The following is a 16,210-nucleotide window of genomic DNA, read 5'->3' as shown; positions in this document are numbered from 1 at the left end:
TTAAAAAATTTTTTAAACTAAAATATTTATTGTTTTACTTTGAATTTATTTTTATTACTTAATAATATAAAAGTCTATATACATATATTATATATTTAATTAAGAAGAACAAGTTTCATTCAAAGATTAACAATAAAGTAAAAGAAAAAGAATAATAATAATTTTAAAAATTTTTTTCCACTGTATATATACTATGTAGCATATGTGAGAGGAAAATGAACCAGGGGTGGATTCTGCGCATCTAATACAAGATTACAGTGAGAAGAAAATAGCGCTTAGTAGCGCAGTCGCGTATCGATCGGAGCCCCTACTCTGGATCAAAAATAAACGGGGAAACTAACGCGCACCCTCTTAATTCTGCCTCCAGTGGTCCATCGGCCGCGCGGACCGTCACCATCATTTAATCTTGCTGTCATTTTTTATTTTTCACATTACACATCACATACTTGAATCTTATAACTTAATCTTCATTTAGCCATCTGCTTCAATTCGCGATTTATTTATTCCCCGCCAATAAAACCAATCGCACATTATCCAGTCTTTTTAAATCAGTGCACCAGTGAACCCGATAAAGAAACCCAAATTCAAAAAATAAAAAAATAACAACAATGGTAATAATAATAATTAATGCGAATTTAAATTTGCATTAACAACAAGAGTGTTTGCATTTTAAATTATCAATAAAATCTCAAAAAATATTTATTTCTATGAATCAAAAACCGAAAATAATATAATTTAACTCACGCAACAGGTTTGTTTGCAGAATTATTTCAGTGCATAGACAAGTTGTGTCAGAAGCGACGGCTCGAAATTTAATCTATCACGCAGACAAGTAGGACCTGCAGATAATTTTGATAACAAAAATAAATAACTAAATGGGATAATCACTCTGATAGTGTTGATGCTATTTAAATTATAAATTCTATAATGTAATACTAAATGTACACATTAGAGAATTAACATAAATTCGATATAGATCCGATTCTGGAAATCAAATGAAAGGATTCGTTGACTGGAGAATTACACATCGTACAGTTGACCGAATGAAAACAAACGATTTTAGCGCGTGGACGCGCAACTGAAACTAGTCCAGAAACACGTGTTATCATTACCACCACCATAATCATCATCATCATCCTCATCATTACCATTACTAATAATATTATTAGCGAATCATAATAATTATGAATATGATTTATGGAAGATTAATTGTAGTTACACTTGCCTTAGGCATTTGTTATTGTAACCCAGACGCTAAACGACTTTATGATGATTTACTCTCTAACTATAATCGGTTAATTCGCCCTGTATCTAATAATACTGATATTGTTGTTGTCAAACTTGGTTTACGTTTATCCCAATTAATTGATCTTGTAAGTTTATCAATAAATTATTTTTATTAATACTGAGTAAATATTTTAATAAATATATATTTTTTTGTTTTATAGAATTTAAAGGATCAAATATTGACAACCAACGTTTGGCTCGATCATGTAAGTTTAAATTTGACAATATAATTAATAATAATATATAATATTGATAATAATGCGAATGAATGATTAAAAACAATTAACAGTTTGATTTATTAATTTAGTTTAATCTATTAATATATTTATACATTTATGTATAAATATAAAGCGACGTATAATTGTATTGTTTTGTGTACAGGAATGGCAAGACCACAAATTCCGGTGGGACCCGTCCGAATACGGTGGCATGAAAGAACTTTATGTCCCCAGTGAACATATTTGGCTGCCAGATATTGTTTTATACAACAAGTACGTGTCGCACTTGATTAATAGTACTTTTAATAGTAATAAAAAGTTATTGCACCATTATTTTGAAATTTATTTATTTTTTTGACTAATAAAATTAAATAATAATTTAGTAATTAATAGATATTATTATTTAATACAGCGCTGATGGTGAATATGGAATAACAACAATGACCAAAGCGGTATTACATTATACTGGCAAAGTATTATGGACACCGCCAGCTATTTTCAAATCTTCATGTGAAATCGATGTCAGATATTTTCCATTTGATCAACAAACTTGCTTCATGAAATTTGGATCATGGACTTATGACGGTCTTCAGGTAAATTATTTATAAAAAATTAATTATCATTTGAGGAATCAAAAAAAATAAATAATAATAATTTCAGATTGACTTGAAACATATAAATCAAAAATCTGGGAACAATAACGTTGAAATTGGAATGGATTTGCGTGAATATTATCCAAGTGTTGAATGGGACATACTAGGTGTACCAGCGGAGCGTCATGAAAAATTTTATCCGTGTTGTTTGGAACCGTTTCCTGATATATTTTTCAATATAACATTACGCCGCAAAACGTTATTCTATACAGTTAATCTTATCGTCCCTTGTGTCAGTATATCATATTTATCAGTACTAGCATTTTACTTGCCCGCAGATTCGGGTGAAAAAATAGCCCTCTGTATTAACATACTGCTGTCACAAACAATGTTTTTTTTACTTATATCCGAAATAATACCCTCGACATCATTAGCGTTACCGTTGCTGGGAAAATATTTACTGTTTACTATGGTGTTAGTTGGACTGTCAGTCGTGGTAACAATTATTATACTCAATGTCCATTACCGTAAACCTAGTACTCATAAAATGGCGCCCTGGGTTAGAACGGTATTTATTCGGAAACTTCCAAAATTATTATTAATGCGCGTACCAGAAAATTTATTGAATGAACTAGCGGCAAATAAAATTTATGGACGTGGAAAATCTGGTAAAAAAACTAAATTTGAAGCTGCTATTTCAGCTGCCATGAGATCACCTTCTGTTATGTCATCACCTGAATCTATAAGACGTCGGGGTAATTTATTTATTCAATTATTCTTTTTTTTTTATGAAATATGCTCATGGAAACTCGACGGAAATGACTTTTAAATCCCAAGAATATTAAAAAAAAAAAAATTTAATCTTGATAAAAAATTTGTTTTAAATCCTGCAATAGATTTTTTTATAAGAAAATGAAATAAATTTTTTCTTAGTAATTTAAAATCTTCAACACTTGAAGTATAAAAAGTTGAGTTTCCTGAGTGTTAACGAGTTAATATAAATATCATTCTACGAGATATCATATAAAGCAAAAGAGTAAGAAAAAAAATGAATTTAGGTTGCAATGGATTACACCCGAGTTCTGGAAACAGATTTATTGGTCTAGAGGCGGGGATGGCTGGATATAATGGGCTCCCGACTGTCATGTCCGGTTTGGATGAGTCTATGAGTGATGTGGCACCAAAAAAAAAATTTCCTTTCGAGTTGGAGAAAGCCATTCACAATGTCATGTTCATCCAACATCACATTCAACGTCAGGATGAATTTAATGCGGTAAATTATGATGATGCCTCTTTAACAATAATAGAAAAAAAAAAAGTAATAATAATAATAAATAAAATTTAGGAAGATCAAGATTGGGGATTTGTTGCAATGGTCCTAGACCGATTATTCTTATGGATATTTTCAATAGCATCGATGGCTGGTACGTTTGCCATTTTATGCGAAGCACCCTCACTTTACGACGATACTAAACCTATCGACATGCAACTGTCGGCAATCGCTCAGCAGCAATTCCCACCACGAAATCCATCTTTACTCAAAGGTATATTACCACAACGTACTGACTAATTATTTTCAATTTTTAAATTAAATAATCTTATCAATTTTAAATATCTTTAGAAAAATATTAATTCATTAGTGTAAGAATAATTATCAACTCGATAGATTTAAAAATAAATTTTATTATTATTATTAACTTTGGTTTTTTTACAATTAATATAATCCGAACTAATCTGGTTAACAAATAACTTATAAATAATATAAAATTATTATTTTTAAAAAAAAAAATTCATGCGCTGTCAATGTTAAACGTCAATAAAATAATCAAACTCAATTAATGTTTTATCATATTTACTTGATTATTTTAATTATGTATAATTTTTTTTTTAATTATTTTTATATGTCGATATAATTTAAAAAACAAAATAAGTATACAAGATATTTATTATGTAAGATAGTTATTAAGACAATTAATTAGTTAGTAATAATTATAGATAAGCCGTTTTATAGTCTCTTTAATAATTAAAATAATAATAATCATAAGTATCGTAACGAGCTTTTTGACTTTTTAATTGTGATAAATTATTAGTTATTATTATTATCATTATTGTTATTATGATGTTAAATATAATTGTAATACAATCAATATATATGCGATTTATAAAAACCAATAATTTAAAAATAACAGTTAGATGTATTTGGTAATGATACGAGTAATTAATAAAAGCATCTTTTCATTAAAAATATACACGAATATTTATTTATATATATTTTTTTTATTTCTTTAAACATGACATCATGTGAAAAAATAATTTGAAAAAGTAAAACAGAACAGCCTTGACTGTAAAAAAAAAATTTTCTTTTTCTAATTAAAATGCGTTTGCAGTTTTAGAATTTTTTTTTAAGGGAATTCTCAGACAGTGCCCCCCACTTTTTAAAAATATGCAATGACTTTCAATTGTCATAACCGTATCAAAATTTTAATAATTAATTAAAAAAAAATTAAAACCTTAATTGAAAAAAGGACAACGTAGTCGTAATTTCGTTGAGGTATAGAATTTTAAAAAAATTACTTACAATTGATATCAATTGGGAGTTAAACGAAATTTGTTAAATAAATTTTAGCCGCCAAAATTTAAAAATTCGAATTATAAAATTGACATGACGATTTTACTGAAATTTATTTAACGAATTTTGTTTAACTCTTAATTGATATCGAGTGTAAATAATTTTTTTTTTAATCTGTATATCGGCGAAATTACGACTACGTTGTCCTTTTTTCAATTAATGTTCTAATTTTTTTTTAATTAATTGATAAAAATTTGATACGCTTATGACAGTTGAAAATCATTGAAAATTTTTAAAAAGTGGGAGGCACTGTCTGAGAATGGCCTTAATAAATAAAAAGTTTTATAACCTAGTATATGTACACCAATCATAAATTTGAATAAATTATAAATAATTTTTTTTTATTTCTAAACAAAAAATTGCTAATTAGGTGTAATTTAATTCTAGATGATATGTTTTCGTTTGTAATATTTCATTTCTTTTAAAAAAATAATCAATCTCTTGGTAATCACTTAAAAAAAAAATAACAATTTTTTAGTTATTCTATAAAATTAAACTTTCTATGTATAAAAAATATACAAATAATTTTTTTCATTTAATTGTGTAATAAAACACAAAATAAAAAAAATGTATTTAATAATACGCAATTGATCCGACAACAATTAATGTATATGTAAATTTTTAATTACTAATATATGTATTACGATGGCTATTAAATTTTAATGATGATAATAGTGATACTGCTACGTGATTATATTAAGCTTGTACAAATGAAAATATCAAACAATAATTAAAATTATTGTAATCAAAAGTAAACTTATAGTCACATGGAAATATTATAAACTTATTATCATTGGAATAAAAGCATCGTAATTGTGGAGAAAAATATATAAATATATCGATTGATTAAAATTATTATTATTATAATTATAATTATATTTTTTCTCTTTCTTAAATTGCATTACACCTTTCAAGTAAAGCGTTTATCTCATGTCACGGTCATAGCAACTCTAGCAAAGACATATAATTTATTATAAACATCGTTGATTCAATTATCAAACGACGGACTTTAGATTTTTTTTTTTTTCTTTTTTTTTAACAAAAATACAACATTTTAATTATTTAGATTTTTTTTTTTAGTACAATAATTAGAGTTATAGACGAAGATATATTTATATTTAATAGTAAATAATATTATTTTTAAACCCTGACTGCCATTAATCGTCTTGACGGTTCAAAACCCTTCCACGTGCCGATATAAATTTTACATCGTGGACAGAAATGATGTACTGTCATGAAATAATTTGTACAGTACGGCAAACATGAGCATAAGCAACATCTGTAAAAAAATTATCATGTTTAGTTGATGCATATATTTATTGTATAAAAAAAAAAAAAAAGTCAATAATATATATATGATGAATTATTTAGTTTTACCCAAGAATACAGAGAATAAGACAGCATATGTGAGCCATAGGTTGATGATCAGATACTGTTGATGTTTTAATATCAGTCAGACAAGAAGGACACTGCATTTTAACAGGACTGGATGCTAATGTGTTTGTCCCAGTTGGACGAACCACTCGTATCTCAGATGTTATTGGATACGATGGAGGTAAACTCCGTGGAGGTTGATAATCATAAGGACCTGGACCATCAACGTGACTTGGTTGTGGCATTTGAACAGTCGGTTGTATATCTGTCGTAACATGTTTTTATGAGCATATTGACGATCTTGATTAACTTATTAATTACTCTATTAGAAATATAATGCGAGATAACTGATGATTTATAAAAAAACATTTATATTATTTGGAATAAAAAATATTATACGTTTGATTTATTATGAATTTGAAGGTGGGAAAAAAAATTTTGATATTAAAAATAACGAAAATCCATAGCCAAATAATTTATTTTATATTGAGGAGTATCGAGACGTGTATGGCTTCGAATTGCATTGCCTGACGAATAGAAGAATGAAGGCGAAAAGTTCAATATCAGTGCCCAGAGAGATAACTCTCGTATCATTGATACGATACGTCACTCGTACGGTGACATGAAAAAAGTTTAAATAAAAATATAAATAAACTCAAAACAGTGTCAGAGATTTACGAATACAACAACTCTCGAGTTCCCAACGGTACCATTTTTTATTTACCTCCATGTATAATATATATTCAGTCAGATATTTTTAATTCAAACTGAAAAATCTCGGTTTACTCGTAAAATATTTTTTTTTTTTTTTTTTTAATAAAAAAGATAATAGTTTTTATAAATTTAAATTAAAATTTTTAACATTTTATGCGTAATTATGTGGTTAAATATTTTGAAATGAGTACAGAACACGGGCATGATGTTTATGTTTGAGGTGAATAAAAAAAAAAATTTTTAATTATTAAATGATTAATGAAAGTTTGTAATTGAAATAATGAAGGATAAGGATATACTTACCGTGGAATGTCAGGATAAGGACAAATTTGTCAGGATAAAAATTAATTGACTTTAATTATTATCTCTCTTCTATCTTCAAATAAATTTTTTTTACTTTTCAATTGCACTAAATTTTTATGGATTTAGGAAATATCGGAATTATTGTTATGAACAATTAAATGATGAGCAGAAAAAAAAATCATTCATCGATGACAATTAAATTTATGAGCAATAAAAGATTCGAAACGAGTATTCGGGAAAATAAAAGGTTTTAAAAATCTTGAGAGTGCATTTATCATCGCGCGTTGCTGCGTGGAAAGACGGAAAATGGTGATTAGCATAAATTTGTATAATTATCGCATTAATATAAGCATTAGTAGGATTAGTAGCAGTGTACAGAGTATTAATTTATAACAATGAGATATCAAAAATAGAATATCATAAGAGTATATGCATATAAATAGACATAATGCAGCTCTCTGCAGATGACACTGAGTGGTTTTAGATTATATAGTAAAGTTTAATAATTTATTTGTCAATGACGTGAATTGGGTCAAGATAAAACAATAAACCATTAACGATAATTAATAATTCAATCAAAAATAATTAAATCTTCGTTTAATAAAATAAATTAACCCGATAATTTCTTAATTATATTGGATAGCGTGTGACTTTTTCACTAAAATAAAACAAATAATGTTTACGATAAGATAAATATGACTTACAGGGGCTGTTTAAAGGTACGCGGGAATCTCCAGGATACGGCAAGACATTTATAGATCCCATTTGAGGATTTGGCATGGTCATTGATTGCGCCATAGCTTCTTCATATGACGGTGGAAGTGGTGGTGGAGGTGCTGATGCTCCAACTCCTGAATCTGAACCACCCGGTACTGCTGGACCAGGCATTGACGACATGGTCGCTTGATTTTTTTCCATATCTGTTAAATAATATTTATATTTATATTATCTGATACTGGTGACAGTGATATTAACTTTAAGTGAGAAAGGTCACTGTAACATTTAATTGTATCGCATAATACATTAATCCAAAATAAACATAGATAAGCAAATAAATAATAATGATTATTGTAATGTTGCCTTGAAATGTTAATTATTATTCAACGAGTAACTGTATGGTAAAGTTATTTATTTTTTTTTTTAAATACTTAAAATCAATGTAAATGAACATTACTTATATTAGAGTCATCTGTCATCACATATCTGTCTCAATGTTTTAGAGTTAATTGGAAAATCACAGCCTAAGTGTTATCACTTATATATATATATGTTGATGATAAAATATGTATCTCAGTCGCTCATAAATTTTGAACAAGAAAATACATTAACTGATATCCTTTCGATCTTTATACATTAATGCATACAAATATGCGTAATTTATTCATTCTCTTAAACCTTATTAACATAAAGATATATAAACAAGTTGTAGATATAATTGTAAAAATAATTATTTGCTGTTTAATGTCAATTACAGATCGTAGGTCATGTTTTCATATTACTATTATTATTATTATTTTTTTTTAATTCTAGTCAAAATAAATTATGTTTTATTTTTAATTTTCAAGCATCTTGTAATGACGAAGTAAGTAAACAAAAGTATAAAAACATTAAGTATGAGTAAAGAAAGCATGAAACTTTTTATCTGTTGAATAATAAATTTACTACGGAAATAAGTAATAACTATTTAATTATAAATGAATTAAACAGAAACTGCCTCAGTGTTAACTTTAATAATTTATACCACCAGTATATACTTTTATTTTCAATAGCTTAATGTACATTAACACATAAAAAACCTTGCGTCATGTCCTTGCACGCAAGTAGAAAGCCAGTCAGATTCTTATGTAATTATTTTTTTATTTTAGTTTATTTACAACAAATTGTGTTATATATTATACCGATTAAAACCATATATTTATTTTATTTATTAATATTTTTCATAATTTAAAACAGATGAAATTTTGAAATTTTACGCCTGATAATAATTAATAAACCGTGAGATGATACTGAAGTTAGCAGACAATTAAAAATTTTTGAATTTTATTTTCAACGATTTAATTGAAAAAAAAATAAAAACTAAAAATAAACACATGCAGAAAATTTTAAAAACTATAGGTGCACTTTTTTTAAATATTTTTATTTTCAAATTTATGGTTTTTAAAAAAATTCAAAAATTATTAGACGGCTGCTAATTTATGATCCTGAAATCAGCAGACAATTAACAATTTTTGGATTTTTTTTTCAATATTTAATTTAAAAAAAAAATAAAACTAAAAATATGCACATGTAGAAAATTTAAAAATCTACAAGTGCAATTTTTTAAAATATTTTTTTTTTTTATAATTTATTGTTAAAAAAAAATCCAAAAATTATTAGACGTCGGCTAACTTCAGTCTCATGCTAATTTCAGTATCATACCGTGAGTATTAAAAAAATGATTGTATTGATGAATGAAAATAATTAATTTCTCTAATAATGACGATTACTCGGAAGATTAAATATTGTGATATAACTTTTGTGATTATAAATAAAACTAAAAGTTAACATAACAGTTATTATTTACGGTGCACACTTTCGAACCGCTATAATAATATATTAGATATATATTTATTTTTATAAACAAAAAAAAACCGGAATTTAATTAATAATGTCTTTGAAATGTCAGTGTAATTTTTATGTTTTTCTAAAAGTATAAAATAATTTTTTATTCGAATCATTTTTGTTTGTAAAATATATATGACATAAATATATTGATAAATAATTTAAAAAATAACTTTCTCTTTATTTTAAAACCCGCAATTTGCATAATATTTTTATCTGTAGAAAGTAAATTGCGGTAAAATTTATTTTTAAATTAAATTAAAAAAATTATTTAAATGAATAATTAATAAATATTAATATTTCATCATTGTTATTAAAATAAAATATATATCTGTATATATAGATGTGGAATCAACCATCTTTCTCATCTTATTCTCTTATTGATTACTTCCTACCAATAACTCGAAAAAAAAAAAAAAAAAATAGTATGCATGGGGATACTTTTAAAATACAAAATATTAATGCATTATAAATAAAGAGTGATAAATAATAATTATTACCTTGTTGTTTATGTAAATAATAAAAATAATGATACGTCAAAAACAATTGTCGTGACAGTAAAACTTGGAGCACTCACAAGTTGGCGGTTATAAAATTACATTTGTCGATAAATAAATAACAAAGTAAACAATAAAAAAAAGAGTACGGAAGTTTAATTAAGTAGTTACATCACTATTAAGGTAAACCGATGGTATTAAAAATAATAAAAAAGGAAATGAGGGAACGGGTGAAAGCGCGATCGCGACGATGAGATGTTACACGTTCAATAAGGTCAACAATCACTTAAATATTTAAGTGACAGCAAAAAATTAGTCCTCATGACACCATTACTTTCGAATAATTGAAAGCTAAAATTCAGTAAATTTAAATAATAAATTATCCCAATGAAATCCGTTTAGTCGATTTAATTTTTATTTCTTGGCGGGAAGAAGTCGCCATATTGTCTAACAGATAATTTTTATCATCGTAAAAGTAAACCGAATAAAAATAAATAATTTATTATTTTTTACTGTCAAATTGGGTTTATTTGTACACACACGTCTTAACACAATCGATCCACGTGCACAACTGAGCAAGACCACGAAACGTATGTTATTTACATATACTAAAAACGCGGGAATTCATGAATCATATATTTATTCAAAATTTACTTTTCATTTCACTGAAAACACTGAGCATTTAAAACTTTTTATCACTCACTATTCGTTACCAATGAAAACTCATAACGACTCGATAAATAAAAACTTCAAATTCAAATAATTATTTATTTTACACGATAACTAGAAATTATTTAAACAATAAAATCGATTGGAACGCGAAATTTGTCGCAGTGAAGACGCGAGACGCAAGCCGACTGACGAGCCGCTGAAGCGACTGCGCAAAACATTCAAAGCGCCACCTGCAGCGACGCCGCGCGCTTAAAAATTCGGGGGAAAAATAAAACAAAAATTCAAATTTTAAATAAGAAAAATCTACCTTATCGACATCATTTTCTATCTACTGTAAGTAATTTTCGATAAAAAATTCCAGTAGATGTCCAGAGACAGACTCCAGGATCCATAGAGATGCTGATCTCGACCATCTGAATTTTAAGTGCAAGTTTATTGAAAATTCTCATGTTATTATGGAGAAAAAAATTATTTTTTAAACACGGATAATCAATAAATCTCATCAATTAATGTATGCAATAAATATAACACTCAATCCAGGTAAATTACTTGATAATTATTTAAATTATAATTTATTCAATTTTATACCATAAGCTTGACTTGTATTTATTTATTTTTTTTTTTAATTTCGGATCTCGAGAAAAAAATTGACATTAGACATTCAAATTTACTTTATTTTAAAATACTGAGAAACGTTATTTTTTATAGATCGATTTAAATAATCAAGTTGAAAAAAACAAAAATAAAAAAAACAACAATGATGCATTACGGATCATGGATAACTCCCCAGCAAGTGATGGACAATCGTTACTACTCATGCTCATTTGTTGAAGAGCCCTACCGCTCGCGAAGTGACCCTCGGGACGAAGACAGCGAGCAAACTGGAGACGAGACCCACGAAACAATAACAACAGCCACCTCCGAGGATCGAAATCCCAGCGCAGACATCTTTCGGCTGGAATTCGCTGCAACTCAGCGTCTTAAACTAGTCTCCAATGCAGAAGGTCTCTTCAACCGTCTGGTTGCAAGCAATATTCTCCCCCACAACGAGCAGGACCAGATAGAGCAGTGGCTCTGCATGAAGCAAGAGTACGAGGAGTGCATCACCAGTGACGAGACCGCAAGTACTCCTGGGTACGGTGAAAACACTCGTCGGTCACTGGAACGTATCGAGGAAGTTACTGAAACTGATGACAAGACTGATGAATCAAATCCTCAGCGTATTTCTTCGGATACTTCAATGTCCGATGTTGATGATGAAGAAGATGACGACGATGATGATAATGATGATGATGATGAAATTGATGAGGAAGATGAAGATGATGAAAGTGATATTAATTCAGAAAATCCAGACTTTTTAGAAAAACTCGACGAGTGTATGAATAAATTAAAACAAGAAACAGATTTTATTATTGATAATATTAATGATGATGAATATATTGACAAAAGTTTACCGATAATTGCTGGACATTTATCAACAAATAATAATAATAACAATAACAATAATATTATTAATAATAATAATAATAATATTAATAGCAGTAGTGATGATAATTATAAAATAATAAAACCAATACCAATAAGAAATAAACCTGCACGGAGAAATTCAATGCTACCGGGTTCAGATATGTGTAATGATATTGTCGCATTTACGGCGGGTTTAAAACTTTCAACGTGTTATCAAGACCAATCAGCTGGTGAATGTGTTACTGATAACTCACCGGACATTTTGGTCGATGCGTTGAAGAGCAATGATATACTTGAACCGATAAAAACTCTCAAGACGCTGACGATCAACAATCAAGTCAAACAGACTCAGGTTAAAATTATAAAAGAGGAACTAGACGACGCGCACAAACGTATTGAAGAGCTACAGAAGACTATAAAGATTAAGGAAGAATTTATTGGTGATATGATTAAAAATTCCGAGACACGAAGACAAAAAGTTGAGCGAAAAAAATTTAAAGTTAAAAGGGAACTAGGTGCACGCTCTTTGACTACTGATAAGTCAATTTCTTTGTTGAGGGATGAAAAATGCCATCGAGACATTGAGTTGTGTAAGAATATCGCAATACACTATGAGCAAAGGCTAATGGACATCGAGAGGATAAGACAGATTGCTGGAGACTCGGCGAAGAAAGTCTTGGAGTTGGAGATGTCTCTAAATTCCTCAAAAATGCAGATGGAAAAGCTCCAGTGGCAGCTGAAAAATGAGGAGGATAGAAAAAATCAGTTGGAGAACGAACTTGCTGAAGATCAGAAAAAAATTAAAGAGCTGGAGGAAAAGTATAATTTAACAGAGTCTAAGCTACAGGAATTGAAGAGCGAGTCGGAGGACGAGCGGGTCAACTCGAGGATGAGGAATGAACAGAAGGTTCTGATTAATTCGAGACTGTCACAGCTAGAATATTTCAAGGACAAGTCTTTGGACTTGGAGAAGGCTGCGGATTTGAAAAAAGCAGCAGACAGCAATGGGGTTCAGAAGCTAAGGGACGCGATCGAGGAACTAAGGATACATAAAGATAGTTGGGAGAACCAGAAGGTTGATTTAATGACCAAGATGCAGGAGGGAAAACTCACTAAAGACGAAGAGAGAAAACGACTGAAATGTAATGAAGCTATTGAGATGATTGATGCAATGATTGAACATAAAAATTCACTCATCTGTACGCTTATGAAACCAGGAGTCAATAGTATCAATAATAACCCAAGCAATCCCGAGGAATCTAGAATCAGCACTGAGAAGATAATGATCGACAGTTATCTGTCGAGATTGAGCGATCGGGAAATGAGGCAGTTGTTTTATGTTTACTTTAAAAAAGTTATTGACTTGAAGGAAAGCTCGAGGACGCTCGACATACAAAATGCGATTTACGAAGCAGATCTTCAGAAGATGAAGCGGCAGATTCGTACGCTGGTGAGTGCGCTCAAGGACAGGCAGTATGATCATAATCAGACCATCGTCATGTCTGGCAAAGGAGACCAGGAAAAGCTACAGCTCGTTTTGAGGGACTTTGCCGACGAGACTGACGAGTGGGAATTGGAGTTGGAGAGACTCAGAAGAGAAAACAAGAGTCTCAGGAGGAAAGTTGGAGAGCTCAAGACCGCGAGAATCACTGGCCTCAGTCCCAGCAAGTACACTAAGCAAGGCTATAGAGAAACCAACCCGATAGAAGAGAAAACAAAGGTTACCCGAGAAAAGAACCGAATCATCATTCAGAAAACTCATTGTGACAAAAAGAAAAAGTAGATTTTATTGTCCAACTACTGGATTTAATCCAAAGGGTGTAAGTCATCATTATTTTTTATTTTTTATCGAAAAAAATCTAGTGATCAATGGAAATAATACTTTGATGTAAAAATTCATTTTTTTTTCTTTAAAATACAATTTATTTATTTGTTTTCTAAAATTTTTTTTATATATTAGGATGTTGATTTTTTTATTTATCAACGACAAAAAAACAATAAAATTGGGAATCATCTTACACCCATATCTAAATTAGTGATTGAAAAAAAATATTATATTGATGGAAAAATATAACCCAGTGTTCGTATGTTCAGTATTCATAATCAAACCATTTAGAAATAAAATAATTATAAATTATGAAAATTTAATAACTTGAGCTTATACTCGAAATGACATCAGATCAAGATAACTCTTTGGCATTTATTACTTGTATTATTTATTGTAATTATTTTAAAATTGTAAATAAATTTTTTTTCTTACGTTTCAATAAATCGAAGATATTTATTATGAAAATTACTATCGACAGAGTCTTAAATGTCATTAGTAATAATAATTAAATAAATTTAAACTTAAATGGAGTTGAATTATCGTGATCAATATTGACGGAGGCCACCACGTCTAGCTGTTGGTTGCATCATGCGATTGGGTGGAGTTATCGAGATGTCCAGGTAGTCGCCGATGGTGAATCTTACTTGGGCAAGTGTTTTATTGTCGTCGGCTCCCTTCTGTCCGGAACATGTCACACCAATTTCTCGCATACGGTAACAAGAGTTACGCGGTTCCGGAGTTACTAGTGAGAAATCAAAGTAAGTTCCTTTGCTGCGGGCATCCGGGTTTACTTCCTTTACTAACCCGGTTATTTCGCGCAAGGTCGCGTCCATCCACGTGTAGATTTGTAATTCATTTGATGGTACATTCCCACGACTGTAGTCCATTATGTTGTGATGACGTCCAGTGTTGCAAAATACTCTTAATAATAATGGACATGTCTGAAAATAAATTATTCAATCAGTTACTTTTTAATACTTCTAACAAATTATTTCCTTATTAATCAGATCGGATATATAATTTATAACTGATTAAAAAATAGATAAAAAAAAAAAATTATTGTGTAGACAAAAAAAAAAATAAAAGAGAGGTTAGGTTGTGAAATTCTTTATGAATAATTAGTTTACGGTGGCTCAAGCATTGAGATAAATTTAAATCGAGTATAAGAACTAGAAAATAATTATTAATGGGAAATGAATCAATACCTTTTCTCTATCAACTGGTTTTTCGGGTAATTGTTTGTCGTCGACGACCATAGACTCTACCATTGACGCCATTTTTGTTTACAATACAAAATTCAACAGACAACAGCATGTGCAATCCAGTGCTGCCAGAACGTAGGATATTTCTACCCCTTCCAGAGCGCCTCGCGCGTGGTACGCACACGCAACTTTGTCTATCGGTGTGTCGGGAAACCGAATAAAGCCGAGAGAAACCGAGCGCTGTAGACAAGCGGAGGAGAAATGTTACACCCGCCATGCGTCGTTTTGTACCCGCTCAGAGTTGCGTGTTCAAATCCGCACTCGAATTTGATTTTTTTTTTTTAATTATTTTTTAACGCAATTGATTTTTAAATATTTATCTGTTCAAATATTTTAATTAATTAATAATTAAAAATTTTTTGACGAATTTCAATGGCTGTAAAATAAATAAATAAATATTAAAACATAATCCTCTCATTGTACTTTTATTTAATAATAAATTTTAGATTATTAATTTTGATTTTAATGAATAATTATTATTAAAAGCTATTTATTATTAATATTAGCTATTATTTTTAACTGTTACTAAAAGTTTTGAATACGATTATTACACAAGCTGTTACATGTCTTGTTGAACTGACGTTGTGGACGTAAGTTAATGTTTTGGATTCAGGAGCTTCAAGTCGTGTGCTCGCAACCACGGCTGAGCAAATTTTTTTTTTTTTTTAAACTAATTAATAATTAATTAATTTCTAATTATCTTTAACTAATTTTTACAAAAAAAGCATAATTCCAGATATTCAGAGATTATATTCAGAGGAAAAA

At 29.0% G+C, this 16,210-nt stretch overlaps 4 protein-coding genes across 7 annotated transcripts; 2 read left to right on the top strand and 2 right to left on the bottom strand.

Moving 5' to 3' along the window:
* The first annotated feature begins 377 nt into the window (after positions 1–377).
* Positions 378–3,932, top strand: LOC130670723 (acetylcholine receptor subunit alpha-like 2). Of its 3 annotated transcripts, none has more exons than XM_057474165.1 (8): positions 378–611; positions 977–1,373; positions 1,449–1,493; positions 1,669–1,778; positions 1,918–2,098; positions 2,166–2,853; positions 3,157–3,371; positions 3,444–3,932. In XM_057474165.1, the coding sequence occupies exons 2-8, from the start codon at positions 1,185–1,187 to the stop codon at positions 3,666–3,668; spliced, it is 1,653 nt and encodes a 550-aa protein (XP_057330148.1). In that variant the 5' UTR covers positions 378–611; positions 977–1,184; the 3' UTR covers positions 3,669–3,932. The 3 variants fall into 3 exon arrangements, with proteins under 3 accessions (XP_057330148.1, XP_057330147.1, XP_057330146.1); XM_057474164.1 differs by having other exon boundaries at positions 764–1,373; XM_057474163.1 differs by having other exon boundaries at positions 752–1,373.
* Positions 3,933–5,297: 1,365 nt separating this feature from the next.
* Positions 5,298–11,053, bottom strand: LOC130670724 (lipopolysaccharide-induced tumor necrosis factor-alpha factor-like). Of its 2 annotated transcripts, none has more exons than XM_057474166.1 (4): positions 8,293–8,329; positions 7,823–8,038; positions 6,105–6,366; positions 5,298–6,006 (listed from the first exon to the last, which is right to left on the bottom strand). In XM_057474166.1, the coding sequence occupies exons 1-4, from the start codon at positions 8,312–8,314 to the stop codon at positions 5,868–5,870; spliced, it is 639 nt and encodes a 212-aa protein (XP_057330149.1). In that variant the 5' UTR covers positions 8,315–8,329; the 3' UTR covers positions 5,298–5,867. The 2 variants fall into 2 exon arrangements, with proteins under 2 accessions (XP_057330149.1, XP_057330150.1); XM_057474167.1 differs by lacking the exon at positions 8,293–8,329 and adding an exon at positions 10,220–11,053 and having other exon boundaries at positions 5,299–6,006.
* A 210-nt stretch (positions 11,054–11,263) lies between these two features.
* On the top strand, positions 11,264–14,541 carry LOC130670722 (kinesin-like protein costa). Its single transcript, XM_057474161.1, has 2 exons — positions 11,264–11,428; positions 11,597–14,541. Exon 2 carries the CDS (start codon positions 11,646–11,648, stop codon positions 14,136–14,138), a length of 2,493 nt encoding a protein of 830 aa, XP_057330144.1. The 5' UTR covers positions 11,264–11,428; positions 11,597–11,645; the 3' UTR covers positions 14,139–14,541.
* Positions 14,542–14,616: 75 nt separating this feature from the next.
* Positions 14,617–15,548, bottom strand: LOC130670725 (histone deacetylase complex subunit SAP18). Its single transcript, XM_057474168.1, has 2 exons — positions 15,389–15,548; positions 14,617–15,124 (listed from the first exon to the last, which is right to left on the bottom strand). The coding sequence occupies exons 1-2, from the start codon at positions 15,458–15,460 to the stop codon at positions 14,729–14,731; spliced, it is 468 nt and encodes a 155-aa protein (XP_057330151.1). The 5' UTR covers positions 15,461–15,548; the 3' UTR covers positions 14,617–14,728.
* Positions 15,549–16,210: the final 662 nt, after the last annotated feature.

Source organism: Microplitis mediator, chromosome 7 (assembly GCF_029852145.1).
Source record: "Microplitis mediator isolate UGA2020A chromosome 7, iyMicMedi2.1, whole genome shotgun sequence".
NCBI classification, from domain to species: domain Eukaryota; kingdom Metazoa; phylum Arthropoda; class Insecta; order Hymenoptera; family Braconidae; genus Microplitis; species Microplitis mediator.
Note: the sequence above shows the minus strand (reverse complement) of the source record. Positions and strands in the feature narration are given on the sequence as shown.

Bases quoted from the DNA above. Each gene is read 5' to 3' on its own strand.
- LOC130670722 (XM_057474161.1), top strand. From the start codon at position 11,646: ATGATGCATTACGGATCATGGATAACTCCCCAGCAAGTGATGGACAAT.
- LOC130670725 (XM_057474168.1), bottom strand. From the start codon at position 15,460: ATGGCGTCAATGGTAGAGTCTATGGTCGTCGACGACAAACAATTACCC. The intron at 15,125-15,388 runs GTATTGATTCAT...ATTTATTTTCAG, and splicing joins AACCAGTTGATAGAGAAAAG to ACATGTCCATTATTATTAAG.
- LOC130670723 (XM_057474165.1), top strand. From the start codon at position 1,185: ATGAATATGATTTATGGAAGATTAATTGTAGTTACACTTGCCTTAGGC. The intron at 2,099-2,165 runs GTAAATTATTTA...TAATAATTTCAG, and splicing joins GGACTTATGACGGTCTTCAG to ATTGACTTGAAACATATAAA. The intron at 2,854-3,156 runs GTAATTTATTTA...AAATGAATTTAG, and splicing joins TGAATCTATAAGACGTCGGG to GTTGCAATGGATTACACCCG.
- LOC130670724 (XM_057474166.1), bottom strand. From the start codon at position 8,314: ATGACAGATGACTCTAATATAA. The intron at 6,367-7,822 runs GTAAGTCATATT...ATGTTACGACAG, and splicing joins CGTACCTTTAAACAGCCCCT to ATATACAACCGACTGTTCAA. The intron at 6,007-6,104 runs GTAAAACTAAAT...ATTTTTTTACAG, and splicing joins CTTATTCTCTGTATTCTTGG to ATGTTGCTTATGCTCATGTT.